Genomic DNA, 26,533 nt, shown 5'->3' with positions numbered 1-26,533 from the left:
TATTAGATCTTTATCCTTGCTACTGGCACAGAGCTCCTAAAACCCTTTACAATTTCCTGAGTAATAACAATGATAGGAGCATCTTTTGTCTTAATGAGGCAACTCTTGGCAGGTCCATGGATGGCTTCAGATGGGGGCTGGTTGCCAGCAAGACTAAGGCTCAATTAAAGCTTGGAACTTCTAGCCCATCCCCCAATCTAGAGACTGAGCCCATCGCCAATGGCCAGTGATTTAATCCATCATGCCTACTTAATGAATATTTCATTAAAAGACAGAACCTATACAACAAGGTCAGAGGGCTTCTGGGTTGGTGAGCACACTGAGGTGCTCAGAGGCTAGAGAGCTTGGGGAGGGCAGCTCTGCACCCTTTTCCCCTCGAAACTACCCTATGCAGCTCTTCTGTTTGGCTATTCCCAAATGGCACCCTTATTTAAAAACTGGCAAATGTAATTTAAGTGTGTCCATGACTTTCATGAACCATTTTAGCAAATTATTGAAACTTAAGGGGAGAGGGAGTTGTGGGAAGCCCCATTACTGAAGCCATGTCTGGCAGAAATGTGGGTAATTCGGGACTCAATGTGTCCAACCAAAGCCTGAAGTGGGAGCATCTTGAGGGACTGAGCTCTTAAACCCATGGAGTCCGGCGCCAACTGTGGACGTCATAACTGAATTGAACTGCATGCGGGACACATGGTTAACGTCAGGGAAAACACTCCCTCCTCCCAGCGTCGGAAGTATCGTGAGGAAATGCAATGAGAGGCCGGCATATGGAGAGCTTGTCCTCTGTGCTCCACACTGTCAATGCTTCATCTATTTAGATTAAGCTGCTTTATCTTCACGGAGGCTTTTTGGAAGGAGGAGAACATATGTACGTGGCTATTACGATAAGGACCTAAGAAGTTGTTGGATTGTGGTCAGATTTCTCTTTGAGAAAGCAAAGAAATACTTGCTTTAAAAATATTTTCTTTCAAATAAATAAATAAATAAATAAAAATATTTTCTTCTGAAGTGAAGTTTTGACATTCCTAATGGTTGCTATTTTATATCACATCCCCAATAATGCTGAATAAAGTGATACTGTATTATACAGAGAGAATAAAAAGAATAACAAGTATAACATGTTAGGTTTTATATAACATTAAAAAAACTACAAATGCAGGAGTACAATGAAGTATCGCCATGCTTCTAGGAGCTAACCAATGAGAACCGGCAAAATGGACTTCTCCCACCAGAAGTGGTTTTCTTCCCAACATCCTATTTGTAGGACACAAAATCAACAGTATAAAAACAATTAGGAACAAGCAATCAGTTAATTTCAGGGTGTTTTCTATTATGGCAATGTCATAAACTATTTGTTTTCTTGCTGTCTAATAAAACACATTGAACAAAAAAGACAAATTTAAAGAGCTTGGGTTTTAGATAACATATGGGTCTCAAATAAAGACAGACTTGGCCAGAAATCTGCTTGGCTCATGGAGTACCTTTAAGGTGGCTGCTGTTCTGAAGAAAGTCATACCACTGGTTTCCTTCTGTGTTAGGAGGTGACACGAGGTCGTCATCCTCATCCTTCAGGTACTAGAGATACAGGATTCAAAATTAAAATTTAGTAAACCAAAGAATTAGGCTCCCAAACCTGTTTACATTTAATATTATTCTATTCATAAGTGATTCTGTTTTAGTGCCAAGTCCTCTGAAAACACACTTCTATTATCCTGACAGAAGTGACCAAAGTCTGCTAAATGCCAAGCAACTAAAGAAATTACAAATTCATCACTAAAAGCATAGAATGCTGTAAGATGTGGGGACTATAAATTGAATTTAATTTCGTATTCCATTTTCAGAAGCATCTTTTCATCTTAAATATATGTCATAAATAAGTTTTTAAAGTGTCAACTGCCAATCAACTCGATGGCAGTAGTTCTCAAAATGTGGTCAGGCCTCTAAGAGTCCACAAGATGTTTTCAGGCATCTGAGGCCAATGCCATCTTTACAGTAATAAGATGTTATCTGCCCTTTTTGCTGTATGCATTTGCATGGATGTTCAAAACACAGGTGGGGAAAATTCCCACGAGCTGAAATTCCAAAGTTAAGTCGAAACTACTCAATCCACACAGGTAGTGATCATATTTCTTTCTGCCACACACTCACAGCTTCACTTATCATTGGTGAGGCTATTAAAATGATTACTTTTATTAAATCTTATCCCTTGAGCATAAATCTTTTTAATATCCCATGTGACAGAATTGGAAGCATACATAAAGTATTTTTGCTGCATATCAATGCATGATGGTTATCACAGGGAAAAGCACTTATGAAATTGTTCGAATTGTGAGTTAAACTAGGTGCCTTTTTATTATTAATGAATTTCCATTTTTCTTGAAAGGATGACTGGCAGACAATTATTCATACTCAGGTATTTGGCAGATATTGTCTCGAAAATGAAGTGAATCTGTCACTTTAAGCAAAACAACTAACTATATTTGTTGTCGATGATAAAACTTAAAACATTCAAGTAAAAATTAAAATCTGAGTAGACCTTCACAGGTTTCCCTGCTTTTCAAAAGTAGAACGTTTCCATTTAGCATGATTTGATAGGTTATTTTTTTAGTTTACGTATACTCAGAACTTTTTCTATATAATAATAACAGAACTCCTAGAATCAAAAATAACTTACAAATTATACCAAACGGGAATGTTCTACTTTCAGATAGTGGGGTATCTGACCTACCAATGTACACTTGATTGCTTTACAGTACTTGAAGATTTCCTTATGGGAAGCTGAACAAGTCTGTAACAACAGATATCCCTTACAGGAAATGTTGAAAGGGCTCTCCTATCTAAGTCAAAGAGAAGAAAATCCACAAAAACTGAACAAGGAATTAGACAGAACCAGAAAATTAAAGACAAAATGCCAACAACAAATCCTCATATATCAATAATCACCTTAAATGTAAATGGACCAAATTCATCAGTGAAAAGGCACAGAGTAGCTGCTGGATCAGAAAACAAAACCCAGCCTTCTGCTGTGTCTGGGAAATTCATCTGAGATCCAAAGGTAAACACAGACTCAAGGTAAAAGGTTGGAAAACAACCCTACAAACACAGAGAATCCCCAAAAGGCAGGGACAGCCACAATTACATCAAATAAAATAGACTTCCATCTAAAAAGAGTAATAAGAGAAAAAGATGGACACCCCATAATGACTAAGGGGTCAATACATCAGGAAAACATACCACTCATCAACACCAGAGGACCACCAAAATATATACAGCAACTCTTATAAAATCTGAAAGCAGACTCAACAGTATTCTGATATAGCAGACTTCAGACATAGTTTGAATAGCAGACTTGAAAATCCTACTCTCAACAATAGATAGGTCAACCAGACAGAAAATCAATAAGGAAGCAATAGCCTTAAATGAGAAAATTTGAGCAGATCAGCTGAATAGACATTTGTGGACACGGCACCCCTAAAAAGCTGAGGATACATTCTTTTCAAGTATACACAAAAGATTCTCCAGGCTAGGCCAACAGGCTGGGTCACAAATGTCAATAAACTCACAAACACTGAAATCATATCAAATATATTCTCTAATCTCAATGTATTCCAAGTAGAAATCAACCACAAAAAGAAAGCAAGAAAAGCTTCTAATATGCTATGTTCACTACAGCACTATTTACAACGGCCAAGTTATAGAAACAACATCAGTACTCTAGAAGAGAGGAGTAGATTAGAAAAATGTGGTATATATGCACAGTGGAATACTACTCAGCTATAAAAAAAGACGAACTCTTTCCATGGATGGAACTGGAGCAGATAATGCTAAGCAAAATACATCAGAAGGAGAAAGACAAATGCCACACTTATATGTGGAATACAGAAAAACAAAACAAAGGGTCAGACAAGAAACACTCGAAATTTGACTATGGAATTGAGACTACAAGATGGGGAGGGAGAGAGAAGAAAACAAAGTCTGGGAACTGGGGGGTGGGGGGGGGGTGACACGGGGAGCACAAAGGACTATGGTGGAGGATGGCAGGTGCCCCGCTGGTGGGTGTGATGTGGTGACAACATCAGAAGAGGTGTGATCTTATGCTTCTGAATCACAAAGTATTGTAAAACAATGTTCCTCAATTAAAAACAAAACACTAATTTGAATAATATAACCCATTTAAAATAAAAACAATTTTCTGATGAGACTAGTGATATTAGTGAAATCTGACTTTTGAAAACCGTATGAAGAAAGGTATCAGCAGTTTGTACATCTGCATAACTCAGTGAACTAGTATTTTCCAAATAACCAATACATATTACAAAATTATGCATGGGTAAAGAATTCATTCAAAGTGCATGACCTGATGTGAATGGATTTTAACATATCTAAAGATGAAAAGTTCACTAATGCGATTTTCGAAGCTACACAGAAACAAGAGTTGGTGTGCTATCAAATAATATCCACAATTACCTGAAAAAGCTATTGTAATACCTCTCTCCAAATACCCTGCATAAGGCCATATTTTCTTCACATATACTTAATGAAAACACATTACCACAACAGATTGAATACAGAAGCAGATATAAAAATCTGTCTTCTATGAAAGCCAGACATCAAAGAGATTTGTAAAAAATATAAAAACAATGCAACTCTTCACTAAATAACTTTGTCCTATATAGTCAGTTTTCATTAAAAATATTTACATGTAATTTTAAGTGGGCTTATTTTAAAATAATTGTTAATTCTGTTTAATCTGTAATATACAATATCTACCCTCAATAGATGTAACCTACACAAAAGTTATCTGTGGCCCTCAATAATTATTATGACTATAGGGCCTCCCTGGTGGCACAAGGGGTTAAGCACCGTACTGTGAAGCAATCCAAGGCCTCTGTAGCATGAGTTCGATCTCCGGCCCGCAAGGGAGCAACTCACATGGCAAAGCAGATCTCTCCTGTCTCATGTGCTGCTAGCCTTAGTAGTATATTTCAGTCAGTCTGCCTGTTCTGTTCCCCGATCTGTCTCTGGTGAATTCTCTCACCCCCCCACATCTCTGGCCTGTGCCCCAGCTCTTGTACACATAAATAAAAAGGTTTTGAGACCCTTTTAGCTCTTACAAGTTACTCTTTATTTACTCAAAGGGTAGGGTTGCTATAGAACTTGACACTGAGTAACTTTACATGAACTTTAAATTACAAACTACTACCATTAAAGTTTTAAAAATTAAGTCACAAGTTCAACTGAAAGCCCATACCTGACCAACTTTTTCAACATTGAAGTATTTTCCTTTTCGATTATAGAGGTCTGGAGCCTAGAAAGAATACAAACGTAGTTTAATTTTAAGTCAAAGCAAGAATGAAAGAGCAAAAAAAAACTCCTAAATTTAAACCAAAAACTAACTAAACCTAAACCAAAAACTACTATTTTTAAGAGCGTTGTTAATGACAGTTATTCTTCTCTTTGATAGATTGTAAGACATGGAAACAAAAGTTCAATTTAGAGACTTTATGTTTAATAAATAAAGTACTGCCATTAATTCACTCAATGGTTAAAAAGTATAATTGTTAACGTCAACTAAAATAAATGAAATTTGATTACTTTTTTTTAACCATTATCCAGGTTTAGTGCAATTATTTTTTAAAAATAGTATTTAAAATACCAACTTCTTACCTCATTGAAGTGTTCAGTAAGGAATTCAGCAACAAATGTGATATCTTTTTGAGTCATCTATCAAAAACCAAAAGAAATAAAAGAGAAACAGATCCATATGAAAGAACACTTTCAATGAAGGAAATACATAATAACAATTGACTTTTTTACTATCCACTAAAAGTCATGGGAAAATCAGGTAAAGTTCCTTTGAAGAAATATCAACAAAAATTCAGATTATGCAACTGTGAAAATATGAAATCCTTAGGCATGTCATTAACATATGAAAGGCATTTTCCAATCAGTGAATCCAGAACTACAGAAGTGCTTATGGCCTAAGGATGTCAGTTCATTACCTAGTGGCTCCTGCTAAGACCAACTGGATAAGGGCCCTCCTTTGAGAAAGGGGCAATGGAAGCCCAGATAGTAACCACAATCAGGTGAAGGCCTGCAACTCAACAGCACTGGAGTAAGCAGCGCTGGCCTCTGCTTTGCACGATGACCCTGACTTCAGGCCAGCGCAGTCCTTTAGCCCTCAAAATCACATTGAGATCCTCCCAATAATTAGCATACTGTATCTCCCAAAATAAAGCTAAGAGAGATGTCTGAGAAATAATTAATGTGAACTCCCTAATTTGCAAGGGAAACTGGCCATAAAGCACAGTGCAAAAGATCTACTAGAGTAAGAAATGCAGACAGTGGATACTTACTCATCAAGTCTACCCAGGCTACTTTTAAAGCTTTACACTTCCTCAGGGTCAGATTACCTAATCTATCTGATTAGGTAATCTGAATCACATAGTTTGGGTAGGGGTAAGGATGAGTAAGTCACAGGAACCAAGAACTCTGCCCTACTTTTCTAAGGTCTACCTGGAAGAAGACCCTATCCCCACTTGGCACAATACTTGGAGCAGAAAGAAACTGTTACTTAACAGACATCAACACAGCACTACTGCTACTAAGTACTAGGTTTCCAAGGAAAATAAAAATGCATTTAAGAATTACAGATGCTAGGGCCTCCCTGGTGGCGCCGCAGTTGAGCACTGGGCTGCGAAGCTGCCTGCAGCCTCTGCAGCGCCGGTTCAATCCCTGGCTGCTGGTGAGGGTCCCACATGGCGCGCAGACCTCTCTTGCTGTGCCCACTGCTCCCCCCAGCAGTGTACTTCGTCAGTCTGCCTGTTCTGCTTCCCGCCCTGGCTCTGGTGAATTCTTTCACCCTCCCGCACTTCTCACTGTTCTCAGTGCTTGTATAAATAAAAAAATAAATCTTAAAAAAAAAAAAAAAATTACGGAAGCTAAAGTAAAGAATATAAGCATTCCACATTATGTGGATTATGAAACCTTGTGCAAACATGAAAATAAATATATAAAATATGCAAATTTCATTTTTAGAGAGGCTTATTGAGATCTGTCTAGAGGCTCGAGTCTGACATGTATTCAGCAGCCACTATCTAAGAGCACCAAGATGACCAGCACACTGAGCACAAACACATGCGGAAAACACTACCTTATTCAGTTCGGGGAGCACGTGGTCTTCTGTCATTCTCAACATTGCTGGAAATAGAAATGTAAAAATGAATTTTAAAGGAAAACCAGAATTTTAATTATTAATGTATTTCAAAGATTAAATGTGTTTCACTCAACTAAACCTTCAATTTTCAACAGCTTCTATCCACCAACAAAAACTTCTTATAAAATCTAACGGGTGAAGAATTTAAACTTGGTTGATATTGCCAGGTTCAAATGACTGGTTTAACTACTCTCAACTATTATTTCTCATTTTCTTATCATTTCAACCTGTTACCACTCCAGGCAAATCTAACTACTGTCTTATACTAAGACCCTGTATGCAGGGATTCCTTCTAACTGGTGATGTGTCTTCGCATAAAGTCTGCAAACAGTTCTTCCCTCCAAAAGCCTTAGAATAAAAGACAACTGTGTTTCTGGGCCTCCCCAGTGGCGCAGCGGTTGAGCGCTGGGTTGCAAAGCTACCTGCAGCCTCTGCAGCACCAGTTCGATCCCCGGCTGCTCCCTGGCCACCGGAGGAGGGTCCCACATGGCGCGCAGACCTCTCCTGCCGCCCGCTGCTCCCCTCAGCAGTGTACTTCGGTCCTTCTGCCTGCTCTGCTCCCCGCTCTGGCTCTGGTGAATTCTCTCACCCTCCCGCGCTGCTGACTGTACCCAGTTCTTGTATAAATAAATAAATAAATCTTACAAAAAAAAAAAAACCTTTGAAGAAAAAAAAAAAATTAAAAAAAAAAAGACAACTGTGTTTCTTTCCCTTGGGCATTATTGCTATGTGAAGATATCTGCACAAATACATACATACACACACACTTCCATATGTGTATATGTGTGTACTTTAACACCTGTGGTTTACTCTGTCTTCATAGCACCATGCTTCTTATATTATGCCCACCTAAGTCAAGAAGTATGCTGCATGAGCTTTTGCATGAATGTGTTTCCTAATTACATCTGGGTCAGGAACATGCAAGTTGGATGTGCATATAAATTGCTTTTAATTAATTCAAAACGCCTGAGAAGAGAAAGCATACATTGTACAAAAATGAACAATGATGTAAAATACATATATATAAATATTAAAAGAAAAAAAATTTTTTAATTAATTCAGAAGGCCTCAATCATCTGGAAAAAAGTCATAATCTAGTTTTCCCCCTGCACTCAGGTGGCCATCAAAAATTACTTAACCAGCATATAACAGACACTAGGCATTAGTTACACGAAAGAAGCCCCCATGCACGCATGTGGAGACTGCATTTACAGACAAGCAGAGCAGGCTGCACAGCCGGTGTCATGACGAGGCCTTGACCCTCGTGCTTTCTATCATGCCCTGCTCTAGCAACGAGCCCTGAGCAGTGACTCATTTCTCTTCCCGTGCTGCTTCCTAGTACGGTTAGGATATGCAGTAAGAATATAAACTGCCTAACTAGAAATTTTAGTGCCGACAATTATGAGTAAAACCAAACTACTACTTCTGTAAAAGAAGATTATTTTTCAGATCTCATTCAGTGTTATTAATTTATTCTCATTAACTACTCTGATATTAAACAGGCCAGCCTGATAAACACTCTGGCTCCCCATTCTGGTTAGTGTTGGTACAGTTTTGAGGGGAAAAAAAAAAATCTAAGAATTTTCAATGTCAAGATTAACAGCATTCTTTTATTTTAATCAAAAGTATTTTCAGGCTGACAAATATGAAGTCTGTTTTTAAATTTAACTGAAAGATCTGTGCATGTGTTTAAAGGATGTTAGCACATTATAGATACTTCACTTTCTATTTTACTCTTCAGCATCCCTTATTTTAACAAATACGGGATAAATCCTATCTACGACTAAATAATGCCTATGTTGGAGGGAAATGTATGCTGGATTACTTCAAAGATACTAAGGACACAAAAACAGCACTACCAATGGGCCTAAATAAAATATGCACCTACTGTAGAGGAAGCATTAGACGTATCAAGTAAATACACATTTGTTAACTACCTACCAATGAAATGACACTGTGGGGGCCACAGAAAGTCCACAAGTAGCCCACATGCTATTTGAAAGAATGCTGTCCAACAGATGTTACAATGGAAACGCTCTAGCTCTCTGCTGTCCAGCAAGGTGGCCTACAAGCATGCATGGCTACTGAGCCCTTCACATGTGGCTCGCATGACTAAAGAAATGAATATACTGTTTTATCCAATTTCAGCTAATTTAAATAGCTACCTATGGCTAGTGGCTACCATCATGGAAAACAGGCTCTAGAGACAGAAGACAAAGCATAAAAGAGGAGATAAGCTACTGCAGGGCAGAGGTTGTGTCTCATTTTCTCTCTCTTTTTTTAAATCTGACAGTGCCTGACAGTGCCTATTACATAACAAGGACTCAAAAATTTGAACTTCAGGAGACATCACAAGATAAAAAAGGGTTAACTCTCAGTGAGTGACAATCAGGGCTCACATAGTTATTTCTGTGGGGAGGTGAAGATGTGCGGGTCTATGGAAGTAAGACTGGGCATGTGTGGGGACTGTGGAAACTGGGCAAAGGGCAGAGGGGGTTCATCTATATTCTCTTGTACTTTTGTCAGTATTAAAACTACTGGAATAATTGAAATATTCCAAGTCAACACTCACACAACTTTTGAATGTTAAAATAACAACAATGCTTCATTCAATTAACTTACCCACATAGAGCCATCGAAAAAATGCTTTGAAGTTTTTCATACTACTATCTATAACTCTAAAAAAGATAAAATCAGAAATGAAATTATTATGTGGGGGTCATGGATCACAGCTCAACTGTTGTGGGACATATTAATCCTTAGTGTCCTATTTTACCCTGTATGGATGACATTCAAGCCTTTAAAACAGCAGATTTTACAGATCTAACACATACCTAAAAATAAAATTTCCAAAGAGCAAAATCTGATTCTTTTCAAAAGTAAAGCAAACAGCTTACTTTCCAACTGGTTGATAACAGCCTTGCCACAAACTGTATAATAGTCTTCTCTAGCATTTAGTAAAGTGTGAAATCCTTTTCTAACTTTGCAATAAAAAAAAATCAGAAAAATAGTCTTCAGCATTATTCTCAGTTTAAAAAAATTCATTGGTCAGTAAAATAAATAAAAAAAAAACAACAGAAAATTATTATTATAAATTTATACTATGTCCTTAGCCCTGATATCAAGGGACATTCGTTTTAGAAGTCAATTTTTGATCTTTACAAAACTGAGACCTCAAAAATTGAATTTCCCTGGGCTTACATAAATATACCCCAAACATTCAAGTGTTATAAATGAAGTCATCTTTATTTTGATGAACGTGTTTCTGAATATAGATATGGGATCATTAAGACTAAGCACCTCTTTAAGCTCACATCCATAATTACTCTGAGCAAATCACACCAGCACTTTCATCCCTAAATCTCAAAGCCCCTTCCCACACGACCAGAAGTGAGTTCCTTGATACTAATGGAGAGGCAGGTCAGCATGGTTAAACTTTCTGTGCCCAGTAAAACACTTAGAGGAACAGGCCGGACAACTCTGATGCTATCAAGCAATAGGAGTAAAACTCTATTACAGCAAAAAATTAAAAAAAGAAACCAAGTTCCTTTCTGTCTTTTATAATCAATATTCTCACCCTTCACCCAGGTTAACATTAAAATGCTCACTGCTCACTTTATTAGGTTATAATAAATCTATAACCTAAAATAAAAATATAGTACTCTCACTGCAAAGAAGTTAAATAAACTACCTTTCATTCATATTGAAAGGTGATCACAGAAAGCTTAATATTTGCTATTTACTTTCAGCAAATATGGTGAAACAAAAATAATTTCACATACAGAAAAAGCAGTATTATTCTCTCATGTTGTCCTCTGAACACAAGCATCCATCACCTCTAACTTACACACCACCATCAAGATAACAGGGGCTGGTGGGGAGGGCGTGTGTGATAAACTCACAAAAACAAGGACAGCAGAAAAGAATTCAAATAAACATCAGAAATGTCAAACGTCCACGGAGCACTGGTGGTGACTCAAGGAGCTCATCAGTGATGGTCACGGCCGGGAGGCACCGCCCACAGAGGCCAGAACACTGGGCCCTTGATGCCAGCCAACAGAAGGCCTCAGGGCAGTAGGCAAGGCTGAGCCAGGTACACACTGAATGCAGCGTGGTCAGTACATTCTTCCCAGAGAAAACATGAATGCCTGGAGTTTACCTTCCATACAAAACCCAACAGGGTTCTCCAAAGAAACAATGAACTGAAGAGCCAGGCAGGTCTGGCAGCACAGACCAACCACAGCAAAGCTTGCTTTCTGCCACTCCACATAGACTGTCCACTGGCCCCACATGAGCAACATTAAATCGCCGCATGGGTAAATATGAGCAAATAAGAGACATCAGATGCTGAGGGAAGCGTGCAATGAGACACCAAGAAAAACAGAAAAGTGACCAGGAAGTGGAGATAATTCAAGGAAGAGCAGAGACTTTCAAAAGAACATGAATGAAAGTCGTCTGAGATTTAAGAAGATGTCAAATCCACAAAGCAGGAGCATAATTTTGAAAAAGAATTAAAGAAACAAGAAAAACACTCGTGGAAATTAAGACAGGACTGTTGGAGAGAAAATTCAATACACGGTCCCCAGTTCAACAATCTTGGTCTTGTTAACCATTTGTCCCCCACCCCACATTAGCTACTTGCTAAATCTCAACATGTCAAGAATAAAGAATAAAAAGGAGTAAGAATCACAAGCACAGACTTTCGTTAGCAACAAAAAGCAATGAAGTTGCTTTGGAAGCTTTATGAGAAAATGACTTCCCCTTTAGATCCTGTAGTCACTGGAGAGAAGAGACACAAAAGGACTCAGGAAGTTTATCCTTCCTTCTCTCATCACTGAAGGAAATTTTCTAGCAAAATGATTAACTGAACCAGGAAACAGGAGACCCTGATCTAATCATGAAAGCAATGAAGAAATGCCTGTGGGGCGGCTATGGGCCAGCGACTCAGGGGAGGGCGGGTAGAGAAGGCGGCGTGTAGAGAAGGCAGCGCCAGCCAGTGTGACTGGAGAGAGTGCAAGTGACACTGACAGACACTGCAAGGGGAAAAAAGCAGAGTGCAGACAAATTAAAAAAAAAAAAAAAAAAAGAAACACAGAGAACTTTGAAATACTGATAAACAACAGGAATACAGTAGTCACACAATTTACAAATACAGAGGTAACCTACAGAAGAACTAAAAACAGAAACAGTTATGAGTTAAAAAGATTCCCTCTAGTTTCCCCAGACCTGGGAGGATGGGGTGGGACAGGAAAATACTGCTTTGCTTTATGAAACTGCTATGCCACTGGTCTGTTTTCAATATGAAGAGGAATAATTTTGCTAAATTCATTTACAAACTTAAATTTTAAAACTTGTTTTAAGAAAATAGCAATAACATGCTAGGTTCGAAAGCCAAAAGTGAAAAATTCTCAGGTCAGTGATTCTAGGTATTCCCAATACTTACTGGAGAAGTTCATTTGCCTTGAGTATGAAAGAGCCCACAGCAGTAATAGCATCTATTGGAGGAGGAAAAAAAAAAAAAAAAAAAAAAAAAAAAAAATATATATATATACACACATTATATAGCTACATACATACACACACACACACACACCATTTGTCAAGTAAATGTGATTGATAGACTCTACTGAGAAATTAAATTACTACCTTCAATTCCTGCAGCATCTAGTCCAAGAGGTTCATATTTTTGCTTCCATGAAGCCATTCCTTTCAGTTCACTCAAATGGTACAATAAAGACTCTGAGCCACTATGGACATGGAGTAGAAATAAGTTAGTGCCACCACCATCACCAAGGCGACAGGCAGGACTAACTGCCTGGACATTTCCACCAGAAACAAAATACTGACAAGAACTTTCATTTTCTTTCTATGAGAAATAATTATCTCTCAAAATTATCTCCAAAACCTGTAGCAGAATCACTGTGTCACCTGATTCCTGAGATGAATACGTAACCATAAGATACTTGTGTGGTCATGTCATTTACCCAACAGCTATACATTCAACGTCTATTTAGTTATTAATTTTATTAAGGTCAGGCTTCAGATCAGGCACTGTGTTAGACACTAGGAACATGACAGTGAACAAAATGACAGGGTCCCCACAGCACTGACAGTCTAATGGGGGAGACGGTCAGAACCACAGACACTGTAAGGCCCAACTATCAGAAAGCCCTTGGTACAGGGAGCAGGTAAAACAGAAGCACCTGATCTAATCTGGGGGGTTAGGGTGGAAAGCAAGATTGAAATATTCCAGAGGCAAGAGGGATGCACAAAAGCCTTAGGCAGGAAACAAGATGTCAAGCTTGAGAGGGTCACCAGCTTGTGTGGAGCTGAGGCAGGTGTGCTGATGGCCACACAAAGGCCTTGCCCCTAGGAGTCATGGAAAGAAGCTTAAAGAGTAATCTGATCAGTTTTAGAGTGGAGAACACATTTGAGGGCACAGTGTGGATGGGAGGCCCTAATTAAGAGAAGAAAATACATTTAGCATACGCCTAGGATAGAAGGTCCTAGGCAATGGCAATCCATGAGAGAGGTGGGGGTAGCAACTGGGCCAGGGACTCAGCATAAAGCGATACATCACAATTTGAATCACTGAGCATCCAACTGCTGACTGCTTCATGAAGGTAGCTGTGTAGAAACAGCCTGAGACTCAAAGCACTGGGACAGTCATGTCTCTCACACTCAGCAACTTTGGACCAATCATTCTGAACTTCATTTCTTCTTACAATGAACTTCATTTCTTCTTACAATGACAATAATCACAACCAACACCTTGCCAAGGTGTCAGATGAGAAATTATACAATGTGTTAATTTTAAGGTGATATTATAAACATATTTCACTTCACTGCTCAAAAAAGAATCTAGCTCCTCTTTCAAAATATACCTTATGATTATCTAGAGGAGAAAAAAAGCCTAGACAGGGCCTAGCTTGTTGGAAAATTCTTTTATAATGCAGAATCACCATTACTGATTCTTTCAATCTTGAGTACTCCAAGATTCCCATCAAATGCCAACACAAACAATTTTAGCTTCACAAAGCTCAAAGAGAATGCCAGATGACAATAGGAAAGTTGTAGAAAGAGGACCACTGTCCAGCGTATGTAGACCAAATACCAAAATATCCTACATCACTTCTTACCTCTGCAAGTGACTTATAACCAATTTTTGTATACTGGAATATGATGATTCTATAGACTGGCCAAGCTTTTTTAAACCCTAATTAAGAGAAGAAAACACATTTAGCATACTCCTGGGCTACACAGTGCCGTTATAAACAAATTAATTAAGAATGTATTTGTGGGCCTCCCCAGTGGCGCAGCGGTTGAGTGCTGGGTTGCGAAGCTGCCCACAACCTCTGCAGCGCCGGTTTGATCCCTGGCTGCCGGGTGAGGGTCCCACATGGCGCGCAGACCTCTCCTGCAGCACCCACTGCTCCTCTCAGCAGTGTATTTCGTCAGTCTGCCTGTTCTGCTCCCTGCTCTGGCTCTAGTGAATTCTCTCACCCTCCCGTGCTTCTGACTATACCCAGTGCTTATATAAATAAATAAATAAATCTTTAAAAAAAAAAAAAAAGAATGTGTTTGTAACCATTTAAATACAGAGATACTTTAACTTCACCTTTACTGTTAACTGGTTCATTAACAGGGTCTGAAGTTCAGCACTACAATGAAAAAACAAGAAGCCTTTTTAGTCTTCGTTACTCAAAGTCTGAACACATCATTTAAAAATACAGAATTCAAAGTACAAACATTTTTTAAACAAAATAAATTAAAAAAACAGAAGAATGAAGACTGTTGTACTCACTACAGAACAGGGAGAAATTAGGAAATCAAAGATTCAGAAACAGACTGAAGCATTTATGAGAATGGACTAAATGGCATTTTCAATCAGAAGTATAATATCCAATAAATTATACTAGGCAATTACTAAGCATTTAGATAAAAAAAGTAGTTAGCTTTCCACAAATATATCCAAATAAATCATATCTGGAACATATAAACAGAATAAAACATAAACCATAAAAATGCTCTAGAAGAAAATGCAGCTCAATTTTGAATATTCTCAAAATGCAAAAGGTATTTTTAGGATTAACAGCAAAGGCAGATGCTATAGAAGACTGATTCAGCTACTTAAAATTTTTAAGCTTTTATAACTAAAAAATTATATATTCACAATGACCACATTTATATAAAAAATAAATGTGCACAGAAAAGCCTACAAAAACTGGTACTATTTTTTTGTTCTTGTACACCAGAATTTTCTATTTTTTTTACAATGAGTATAAATTATCTTTGAAATAAAAATTACTTTTTTAAAAGGAGGCAGTGTGAGTTTATTACCTTGCCTTCCCCCACAGCAGCAAATGCATGAATTCATCTTGCACTGACGTAGTTGTGTTTTTTTCCTAGACAAAAATGCATAAAATCATGATACATATATTTCTTTATTAGAAGCTTATTTATTCAAAATTACAGGAGCACACTCCTATCCTTAATCATTTCCTTAATCTTCCTTCAAATCTTTCAAACCCCTACTTAAAGCGATCAACTGAATATCAATGACTAGAAAACAGCTAACCAGCCATCCAAGTATCTACCTTCATTCCTCAAGCTGCACCTGCTCTGGCCACATCCCCTCCCACATTGTTTTGTTAGTGGGAAATATCCTTTCTCTCTGACAAAACAGTGTTTAAGGTTAGACACCCTTTAACAGATCAGACCTATTTTTCTTATCTACCTCAGGAAGAAGATAAGAGCATCACATATTCTTTTAACCCCTTCCACAGAAACTTCAGCTACTTTACCTGCACAAACTTGGTGAGACGAGAATCCATTTGCATCAGTATTTCTTCCCAAGCTTCACACATACATGTCAGTGACAAATTTATATACTATTACAAGAAGAAAAGCACACTGAAATAGCAATATACAGTTAAATCAATATGCTAACTAAATAATATATGCTTCTTTGAATTGTCTCAAAGAAATCCAGAATTAAACTTCGGTCATTTTTAGTCAGATAAATCCAAGAAAGAAAATTCCATAGATAACACTTAATAATTAATCACTTAACTATCAAACATTCGATGATTCTTAGAACATTACCATCAAACATTCTTAAAATTTTTATCTGGTAAAACGGATGCCTCCAGCCTTTTACATATAAAATGTGTTCTACATACACTGTCAAAATGGTGGTTTGGTCAGCTGTTCAGTTTTTCAAACAGAATTCTTAAAAAGATACTACTCTCCAGAAACCTTTAACATCAAGTGAATTAGTGACTGTGGTAGACTGGGGGATAAAAGGCTACAGTTCTCTGTATTTCTTCTAGCCAAATGTAGAGTGGATTTCTCCAGTCTTTGATCTGGATGGCTCCTCGTCTCGCTGTAACCAATGCACAGCAGTAGAGTGATGCCGTGAGCCCAAGGCCTCAAAAGGCTCTGCACACTTCCCCTTGCATTTCTGACACACCTGCCACCACCACCACCAATGCACAAGCCAGGCAGGCCCCCTGGGGGTGGGGAATGTGGAGCCAGGACAAAACCATTACAGCTGAGGGACCCTAAGATCAGCGGAGATTAGCAGAATGGGCCCCAAATCAACAGAACTTTCCAGCTGAGCCCAAACCAAATTGCTGACTGACTAGGACACTGGCTGCAGAAGCAAAAGCTAATTTGGAGTGGGTAATTACGTACCAAAGCCACCTGAGGTGACGTTTCCCGTAATACTTTATTTGCACAAAACTTTTAAAATTCCAAGATGTTATTTTATTTACAGAAATATTTTAAAAGATGTTAAACTACTTTTTTCTTTTCTTTTAGAGGTGGTAATTAGAAATGGATGGAAACACATTTTCCATTAAATTTTTCTTTTCTTGCTTCAATGGACAGTCCAAGATCAGCAACTAGACATCTCTACCACAGAGAGTTAGCTTTACAAAATAAATTTTTTCAAGCTTCTTGTAGAATGATAGACACTCATAGTAAATATTCACAAAAAACAAGCTATAAATAAATACCTGTAATAGAGCCGAAATATGTGTGAACTTTCTGGCCATCCGAGTCACTTCAGGTAAGAAGGAGTATAACAGATTGGTTTCAAGCTGTATAGTCAAAAAAAAGTGAGTCATAATCAGAGGCACGTGCTTCTTTTAAAGGTAAGTCAGTTTCTCCCAGTTCAAAAAAATTAAAAATCCTGTAATTTGCATGAGTCTAGGATTACTCTATCAAAAAGGACACTTAGGATTCAGCTATTTGAGCATCACAATGTGGGGACTAACAACACAACCTCAGCATTTCAAATCTGCTGCATAATTGTGCACAGATCACAGGCTCTGGGACATCAATCCCCTCTACACAGCCAAAATACAAGCAATAGTAGACTTCGTAACATTAATAGAAAGAATTTTAAAAATGATCACATATACAAAAATTTTTAAAGTATAAAGAATTATAGGCTATTGATAAATACAAGTAAAATATCTATTACAATGACATGTGAATTATATTTCAATAAGCTATTATTAAAATGTACCTACTACAACATCAAACAATAAATTAATCATTTGGTCATAGCAGCAAATGCAATCCTGGTAATCCTATTTCCACAGACCCTTAAAACGAAGAGCAAATATGAACCATTAAAGTGTATCAGTAAGAGTTCTCTGGTGCTCTGAATGTAACAAGAAATGCTGGAAGGCATCATACACAGTGTCTTTTTTGTTTTCTTGTTTGCAAATCCATGCAAATGTAGATTAAGATGGCTGGGTTACTTGAGATGAAAATTTGGGGAAGAATTTCTTGAAGGAAGCAAGGCTACAATCTGAATGCTCTACAGGAGCCCAAAGAGTTTCCACGGTTACACCAGGAATAGCACACAACAGAGGAGGTTTTTCCAGCACGAAGCAATCACCTTGCACAAGAGGCAACGTGCTGGTAGAGGCACCAGCTCTGGAACAAATGCCCCGTCACTTCCCATTCCGTGAGGGGAGCACATCTCTCAGGTTCTCTGTGGCTGTTTACTTATCTATAAAATGGGAAACAGTGTTTCCATGAAAATACAAATGAATTATTTTGATATACTCAGTACTGAGCGTATATTAAGCAATTCAGAAATATTAGCTTTTATTTTTAGGGTCAGAGTCCTAAGAAAAGACTTGGTGCAATGATGAACTGGATTAGCAACCAATTTACATGAACAGACGATCACTGTTTTTATGAAAACTGTACTGGTTCATAGGCCTAATAAGGTATACACTTTAATAGGTATTCACTATATGCAAGACTTATATTTCTGCATGTGGATTTTTTTTTTTTGCTTTTGCTTTGTTTTGTTCTAAAGACCATCACAATCCAGTGAGATGGAGAATAAAAACCTAAAAATCCTATAAAAAATAGACTGCTGCTGTCAAGCTTTGATACTCACTTGAAAGTAAGAAACTTCTGCAGCACCGCTAGCAGAAACCTCTGTGACCACTGATAACGATTTCAGATCACTTGATAAGCATAATGCAAGACAAGTCCCGACAATCTGAAAGAGAATCAGGCCCCCCAGTGTGTTTAATATAAATGCTAGACTGCTTCTGCTTATAAAACAGGCAATAATTCAGAGTGCTAACAAGCAGAAACACACACATCTGGGTCCTGCAACTCCTACACGGCGGATGAAGAAACTCAAACAGTCCACAGAGCCTACAATATTTTTTACCCTTTTAAGGGATGGTAAGAGATGAAAAAGCAATGGAGAAGGCGCAAACTCAGCCCCTTAGTAGGCTCGGTGTTAAGCTGAGGAAGGTTTCTGAGGACTTTCATTACGTTCCTTCCAATTGCTAACTGTGGCTCTCACCCACCACAGGCTAGAAGAACATTAAATCATGATCAAGTGTGTCATATTGGTTTTCTTGCTGAGAAAGAAAAACTTGATTAACTCTACCAATAGCCCTTGGTCTTCATAGATATTATGCCACTACTGTTTCATCTTAGTAAGAAAATTATCCTCTTAACCTTTAAGAACAAATAATTCCACTAACTAACATGGAAAAAAAAATACTATTGTTTTTACTCTTTTTCCCTGAATCAATTTGTTGCTTATAGGCTCAGCGAAATGATATAAAAATTTTAAAGAAATCCTTACCCCTGTGACTCGCGCAATTTTGAACATCCCATAAGCATAAAGTTCAATAAATCCAGAGCTTCCTCCAAGGACAAGAATGTTAAGCCTAATTAAAAATAAAGCAATAAGCTTAGGCCAGGCAAGATACAGGTTGCTCCTGTTTCATATAATCTGCATACTAAAGCTCCCAAATCACCTATACCAATATTCAATCACGATGGGCTTATTCTTTTTTCCCCCCCCGGAGGAAAAAAAAATTTAATCTAGTCTAAAAACCATCATTTACAATAAATTAAAAATCCAATACTTTAATAACTGTATTTATATGCTCTCAGTAACAAAACAATCCTTTTCCAGCTGCCATAAAACATCATCAGTTTTATCAGCACTCTTATGTTAAATGTACTAAATGGGTTTAAATATTCAAAAAGGTGAATATTTAAATTTTAGAAACTCTAGTACTTTCATCCATCTTTACTTCTTATTAAAACAGAAAGGTACATTGTAATATTATTAAAATTTTAAAAATACAATAAGTAAATAGGGGATATTAAAATTTGTCTATTATTCAGAGGTATTATACCTTCAGTAATGAAATAACATAACCAATAAAGGAATTGCCTTTGACACTCTGAAAGCTGTCTCAAATATCAACTTTAAGAAATGAGACCGGTTAGTTAAGATACCTTACCTGACATCTCCCAAGAGCTTAATAATTTCATCAGAATTTTCTTCACTAAAATATAAAAGCAAGTTGGGTTATCCTTCAACGATACCTTTCAAATACTAAAAGATCATCTTAATTGAAAACAACAAAGGTATATCTTACCTAAATATTTTTGAGGTGTTGCTGTAACTAGAAAAAAAACAAAGTAGGGTAAAAAATATTCTTAATAGAAATTTATTTATTTTAGGAATTTATTTAAACACATGAGAAAATGGTCACAGTGTTAAAAGTAGAGGAAAGAGAAACCAAAGATTAATTCCAATGAAATTCAATTTTGATACTTACTTTTTTGGCAATGTAGGTAGTTTAGGTAAGAGAAGATTTGATTCATCCTCAGCATTATAAAAGGATGTTAGAACACTAAGAAGAAAAAGAAAGCCAAGCATTATAACGACACCAAAGATTTCACTTCTTTTTGTATTAAAAATTTCTAATAGAATTTCCCCAGCTTCACACACCATTATTACCAAGTAAACAGATGCCACAAATATCTTACCATTATTAAAAAATCACCATAACAGATGAGAAATAGAAAATTTTTCATTTACAAGGACAAGAACGATAAGCCTAATTAAAAACAAAGCAATAAGCTTTAACATTCACTATTAGACTCATGTTAGGAATACACTTAGCAAGTAACTCAATTGGACTAGAAATTACATTATACCCTCTGCAACTCTAACCTCTATATATTCACATGGCTATTTGCAACCCTGGATTATTTGTCTAACATATCAAAGCCTGTTTTACCTACAGTGAATTTTAAACCTCAGGCTAGTTCCTTGTCATCCAATTCCTTACAGGTCCCCCTATGGAAAAGTCTCAATTAATAGTCAAGATTTACAAATTCATTTGCTGTTAACTTAAAACTTAATTAGAGGGCCTCCCTGGTGATGCAAGGGGTTAAGACACGACCTATGAAGCAATCCATAGCCACTGCAGGATGAGTTCGATCCCTGGCCAGGGAGCTACCCACATGGCACAGCAGACCTCTCCTAACTCACCCATTGCTCCCCTCAACAGTGTATTTCAGTCCATCCGCCTGTTCTGTTTCCCCCTCTGTCTCTGGTGGATCCTCCCACCACCCCCCCACCACACCTCTGGCCTGTAACCCAGTTCTTGTATGCATAAATAAATAAATCTTAAAAAAAAAACTTAATTAGAAAGGAAAAGCTAATAGAAAAGGTATACCGACTGTATACCGACATTTCCTCAAAAAAGAAACTTTGTGCCCCATTAACTAACCCTAAAGGTCCCTTACACCATCTTGACTGCAAGCCTGGCCTGCTACTTGACTAGTTAGGCTGAGGCAAAATTGTTTTCATGAAATGAGGAAACAATCAGGATCACAGAACCCATCCAGCATCAAAACAGAATGCTCAACTTAGCATTCCCATACTCTACTACCGAAATACAAAAAGCAAAGTTCCAGACACAAAAATATATGGTGAAAAGGGAAATAAAACCTTAATTTGCTACACAGTAATTTTAATTATTACTTGAAAGTATAAATCATTGATATAAACTACTAAAAATCAAAAGGAAAGATAAATCTTGGACTTTCAGTAATCTGCTCTAATTTCTTGTTTGTTTTTATGTTATTATTGCTATTAATATAATACTTAGAACCTTTTTAATGCTCTGACAAGGTTTTAAAATTTTCCTCTTAATACATTTAAGACCAAAAGTTCAATACGTGTACACACGTCAACACTCAGATCCTCCTAAGTTACCATTTTGAACAATGAAATTGCATGACTGTCCCACCGAGGCTACCGAGGGTTTTTCTTTTTTTTTTGACTCTACCTGCTTTCTGCAGTCACTTCCATCCAATGCATACAAGAAACTGGAGCCTCCACAGAAAAAGAGTGCAAGCTTTCAGGCTTTTCTACATCACACAAAATAATTTTCTTGGTGTCAGCAAGAGCAAAAGCCAAAACTAAAACAAGATAAGAAAAAATAATCAGAATAAGTTAGTGTCACATTTGAGAGAAATAAATGGGTAATTAGCTTCTTGCCTAGTTTTACCACTTTAAATATGTTGTAATCTTAGAAATTATTTGACCTAAAAATCCTTCTTTTAAGTAATATTTCAAAAACTCAAGAGATCTATACATATAGTTAATGCTTTGATCTAAGCTTATTTTCAAGTGCTCAGACTTTCACAAAGGATCTACTTTCTTGTACAATGTCTTCATATCAAGATTCTAGATATTTCCAAGCAGGAAATACAGATCAAAACACATGAATGGCAATCTCGTCGATACAAGACATATTGGTGCCATAAAAATGCCTAAAACCTAAGAAGCAATTCCATCTGCCTTGTTCTTGGAAGGTTTTTAATTCCCCTTAGATTCTAGCCCTTAGGGGAAAACAAAGCCATCCAATACTGATGAATTTTCTTCCCTCTGCTGTGGCTGAATTATCTCATACAGTTTCTCTGGTTAAGTCGGTCACATCAAGCACAGCAAGTCTAAGAATTTCTAAATAGAGGGTTGTGAGTTTCACTGTATACCGACACAAGCAATTTTGCTAGAGGTTAAGGAATCTTGGCCTCTTCAAAATAATTTAAAGAAATCTTGAAACAATCATTTCTCACAAAACTTTATTTTACCACCAAAAAATATGAGACATATTTTTTTACATGAGAAGACATTTTAGGGCACACACACTTTCACGATTGATTTTTGAGATCGTGATGTTTTTGGATGACTACTGCAAATCTCAAGAAGTTATTTACAGAAATCCTCCAATTATAAACTTTTTATTTCACTTTTTAAAATTGAACTTACATTGCATTGTTTAAGTTTCAGGAGTGTTGATTTTCAGTGGAAAATCAACATGTACTTTTTGTCAATAAAAGATCAAGCAAGAGCTGAGCAAAATGAGTACTGATAAAAATAGATGTTTTCTGCATGAGATACATTTTCGGGGCATTTTTCCAAAGTTATTTATTTAGAAGAGTAAGCAATGAGGAGCACACATCACTTCTCAAAAGCAATTCAGCTTTTTTTCCTTCAAGTACCCATGACAGGGATGAACTTCAGGCTAGAGGACTTGTAGCATTTTACTGTTCTGAGGTAAGTGCACAAGAGCTTGGATAACAACTAACACTATCACAGGGAAGAGAGTTCAGTGAGGACATCAAGGGCACCAGAGAACATCGAGGGCACCAGAAGGAGAGTGACCCTACAGAAATGGAGGGATCAGGGTCAGAGGGGACAGTCCCTCAGCTGGGCAGACATATCTGTGGAGAGACTCTATGTGAAAATGCGCTGAGGGGCGAAGGCCATGACGCCCTGAACTGACTAGTTATGGTACGTGAGCTCGAGCCAAACGGTGCTGGACAACCACACAGAACAAAACCAAAGTACTGGCATTTCACTGGCCTTCCTTCTAGAGTTCTCTTTGCCAAGAAGTCAGATTTTATTTTAGTGCTACCTTTGCCAAGAAATGATGACAGAATTGATCTGAGTTCTAGAAAAACACTTTAAAGCATACTAACAAAGTTCACAAACAGGTATTTAGAATTGCATTCAATGTAAAAAGAACACACCAATCCTTTCTGAAAATAATTTTACTTTACAGAATACTCTGAATACTAAAGATGTATGTTGTATAATACTATCATTACGTTTGCCATCTGGTCGCCAAGCCAGACAAGTCACTTCCTTCCCTGTATTTTCATTTGGTGGAAAACTCCAAACGCGATGAAAACTTGCAAGTCGATGAAGCAAAACCTAGGACAAAACAGATGTAACAGGAGAAAATAAAAAATCCATTTCCAAAAATAAAATGAATCTAGATCCCTACCCCAAAATCTTCATCACACATGTGCGACAGACCTGCAAACAACAGGCCTGGTTAAAGCCAACTGCGCCTGCTCCCAGTCTGCTCATCAGAAGAGACACATAAAGCCACACTGACTAGTATCTTTCAGACAAGTCCAACTACTTCAAGTGGCTCTTAATACTGACCAGCAACCCCATTAGGGTTCCCTAATCCACTTGCCCATCAACTTTTTTACCCCTTTTCCTTAAACTTCCAACACTTCTCATCCTCACTCCTGGACATCTAGTACTCTTTTCTCTCCGCTGAGAAACTGGAAGCACCAGGGCTGCTATCATACCTACCTGTCTGATCCCTTCCCTCCTGCTGCTGTGGGTCTAACTATCTGCACTTCTCTCTAGAGCTGAGAGTTCCGAAATGCCTGGCAGACAAGGGGAACTAGATTATTTCATGAAGGACTCAGAAAGAACAGGTCAGTGCCCGGCACCGAGACCATGGCAGATCACCCAGCGATGTGGTTTTGGATGCAGCCAATTCGTCTTTACCACCTACTTTCCAAACGTGGCTGCACACAACACAGCTCTTGCCCATCATGAAACCTGCAAAAAGGTCCCAGGAAGAAAGATGCAGTAGTGAAGGTTTCCTTACAAAATGGCTGCCAGGTAATTCGCCCTTTTGAGCAGAAATTTGGGTACAATCCATCATACTTGAAGCATAAGCTAATGTAAACTAGAAATCATTCTCTCAGCAATCCTCTACACGCCGTTACTTGATTTAAAAATATTTTTAATGGGAGGTAGCTAGCAACTTATAACATGAAACTTGCACAACACACTGAATAGCTTCTTAAACATATCCTCAGGGGCATCCACAGGCATGCACGCTTGCAGCTAAACCGACATTAACTCATCCACTGGGAAACTGCAGGCAAACTTCAGGGAGGGTCTGTTCATTGCTGTCCAGTTTGTAAGTGACATGTCATGGTCTATCAAGAAGTGACATGTCATGGTCTATCAAGAAGTCCATTCAACAAGTGAGGGCCTCCCTGGTGGCACAGAGGTTAAGACACAACTTATGAAGTTATCCACAGTCACTGCAGCACGAGTTTAATCCCCCACCAGGGAGCTACCCACACGGCACAGCAGACCTCTCCTGACTTGCCCACAGCTCCCTTCAGCAGTGTATTTCGTCAATCTGCCTGTTCTGTTCCCCACTCTGTCTCTGGTGAATCCTCTCACTCCCCACATCTCTAGCCTGTACCCTGATTCTTGTATGCATAAATAAATCTTTAAAAACTTAGAAATGCTATTCGGTGTTTCCTACATCCAAATGTGTAGTAGAAACTGATTTCCCTAAAATATCTCCTTAAAGGAAGGACTGGTGGTGTCGGGGACATGAAGTTGGGGTTTAAAGGCACTTATCAAAGTCTTTTACAAAATGTGCAAGTGTCCCGGGCCTCCCTGGTGGCATAGAGGTTAAAGTCTCAGCTCTGTCAAACTACCACCAGGCACTGCTGCGTGAGTTCCATCCCTGGCCAGGGAGCTACCCACATGGCACGGCAGACCTCTCCTGACTCGCCCGCTGCTCCCCTCAGCAGGGTGTTTCGGTCAATCTGCCTGTTCTGCTCCCCACTCTGTCTCTGGGGAATCCGCTCACCCCCACACCTCTGCCTGCACCCCTGTTCTTGTATGCATAAATCAATCTTCAAGAACACCAAGTGAATAAAGGAGACTTGGGAGGCGGGAGCACGTGACTGCTAAACTGTGAAAACTGTCCTTTCCACATAAAATACCGCCGTGTGCACATCGACTCTCCCGCGCGCGGGGTCCTGGCCGCCCCGGTTCCGCTCCGCGCGGGCCGAGGGGGGGGCGGGCGGGCCGGGCCGGGCGGGGCGGGCGGGGCCGCGCACTCACCTCGCCCGCGGCGTTGGCCAGCGCGATGAGGTCCCGCTTGGGCGACCAGACCAGGAAGATGATCTCCTGCGGCAGCTGCTTCTCGCCCACCACCCGGAAGGACGGGAAGCAGGTCGGGAAGCGCAGCATGGGGGCGGCCGTGGCCCGGCGCCCCGGCCCGAGGCCGGCGGGCGCCCCCGGAGTGTCGCGGCGCCTGGAACTGCGCGACGGCCCCGCCGCCGCCCGCCGCCCGCCGCCCGCCGCCCGCCTCCCGCCTCCGCCGGCCGCGCCGCCCCCCGCGCGCTGCGGGCACTTCCGGCGCCGGGACGTCCTCGCGAGAGCCGCGAGGCGCGGGCGGGGCCGGGGCCGGGGCGCGGGGGCCGGGTCGCTGGCGGCCCCGGCGGGGTGCGGAGCCGGTGGGGGGGGGCGCCCCTGTGGGACCCCAGGCCGCGCCGCCCGAGGGTCTGGGCCCGCGCGCGCCCGCAGGCCTTCCGCCCTCCCCGACACTGCCCCCCGCGCGACGGGACGGCGCGGCTGAGGGGAGACGGGCCGCGGGGGGACGGGCCGCGGGGGGACGGGCCCCAGACGTGAAGGGGGCCGGGGAAGACTGGCCTTTCCGCCCGAAGCAGCGGGAGCCTCTTCGACAGTGTCTGGACTGGCTGTTTTTAGTAGGATCACCTGGATACTTTTTTTTTTTTTTTTTAAGATTTATTTTAGTTATTTACACACACAAGAACTGGGGTACAGGCCAGATATGCAGGGGTGAGAGGATTCACCAGAGACAGAGTGGGGAGCAG

At 39.3% G+C, this 26,533-nt stretch overlaps 1 protein-coding gene across 1 annotated transcript in view; it reads right to left on the bottom strand.

Moving 5' to 3' along the window:
• Positions 1-25,920, bottom strand: part of ANAPC4 (anaphase promoting complex subunit 4) — a 31,484-nt gene extending 5,564 nt beyond the window's left edge. Inside the window, exons 1-20 of the mRNA XM_037529100.2 lie at positions 25,758-25,920; positions 23,690-23,795; positions 21,862-21,994; positions 20,341-20,415; positions 20,158-20,184; positions 20,020-20,064; positions 19,350-19,434; positions 18,642-18,746; positions 17,236-17,319; positions 16,021-16,107; positions 15,557-15,621; positions 14,835-14,877; positions 14,356-14,432; positions 12,863-12,963; positions 12,660-12,711; positions 9,839-9,894; positions 7,154-7,200; positions 5,668-5,724; positions 5,252-5,308; positions 1,482-1,575 (exon numbers count right to left, since the gene is read on the bottom strand). Of these exons, the coding sequence (XP_037384997.1) occupies positions 1,482-1,575; positions 5,252-5,308; positions 5,668-5,724; positions 7,154-7,200; positions 9,839-9,894; positions 12,660-12,711; positions 12,863-12,963; positions 14,356-14,432; positions 14,835-14,877; positions 15,557-15,621; positions 16,021-16,107; positions 17,236-17,319; positions 18,642-18,746; positions 19,350-19,434; positions 20,020-20,064; positions 20,158-20,184; positions 20,341-20,415; positions 21,862-21,994; positions 23,690-23,795; positions 25,758-25,886 (1,525 nt within the window). The 5' untranslated portion in view covers positions 25,887-25,920. The remainder of the gene's footprint in view (positions 1-1,481; positions 1,576-5,251; positions 5,309-5,667; positions 5,725-7,153; positions 7,201-9,838; positions 9,895-12,659; positions 12,712-12,862; positions 12,964-14,355; positions 14,433-14,834; positions 14,878-15,556; positions 15,622-16,020; positions 16,108-17,235; positions 17,320-18,641; positions 18,747-19,349; positions 19,435-20,019; positions 20,065-20,157; positions 20,185-20,340; positions 20,416-21,861; positions 21,995-23,689; positions 23,796-25,757) is intronic.
• Positions 25,921-26,533: the final 613 nt, after the last annotated feature.

This window comes from Talpa occidentalis, unplaced genomic scaffold, assembly GCF_014898055.3.
Source record: "Talpa occidentalis isolate TD23 unplaced genomic scaffold, MPIMG_talOcc4v2.1 talOcc4.6, whole genome shotgun sequence".
NCBI lineage: Eukaryota > Metazoa > Chordata > Mammalia > Eulipotyphla > Talpidae > Talpa > Talpa occidentalis.
Note: the sequence above shows the minus strand (reverse complement) of the source record. Positions and strands in the feature narration are given on the sequence as shown.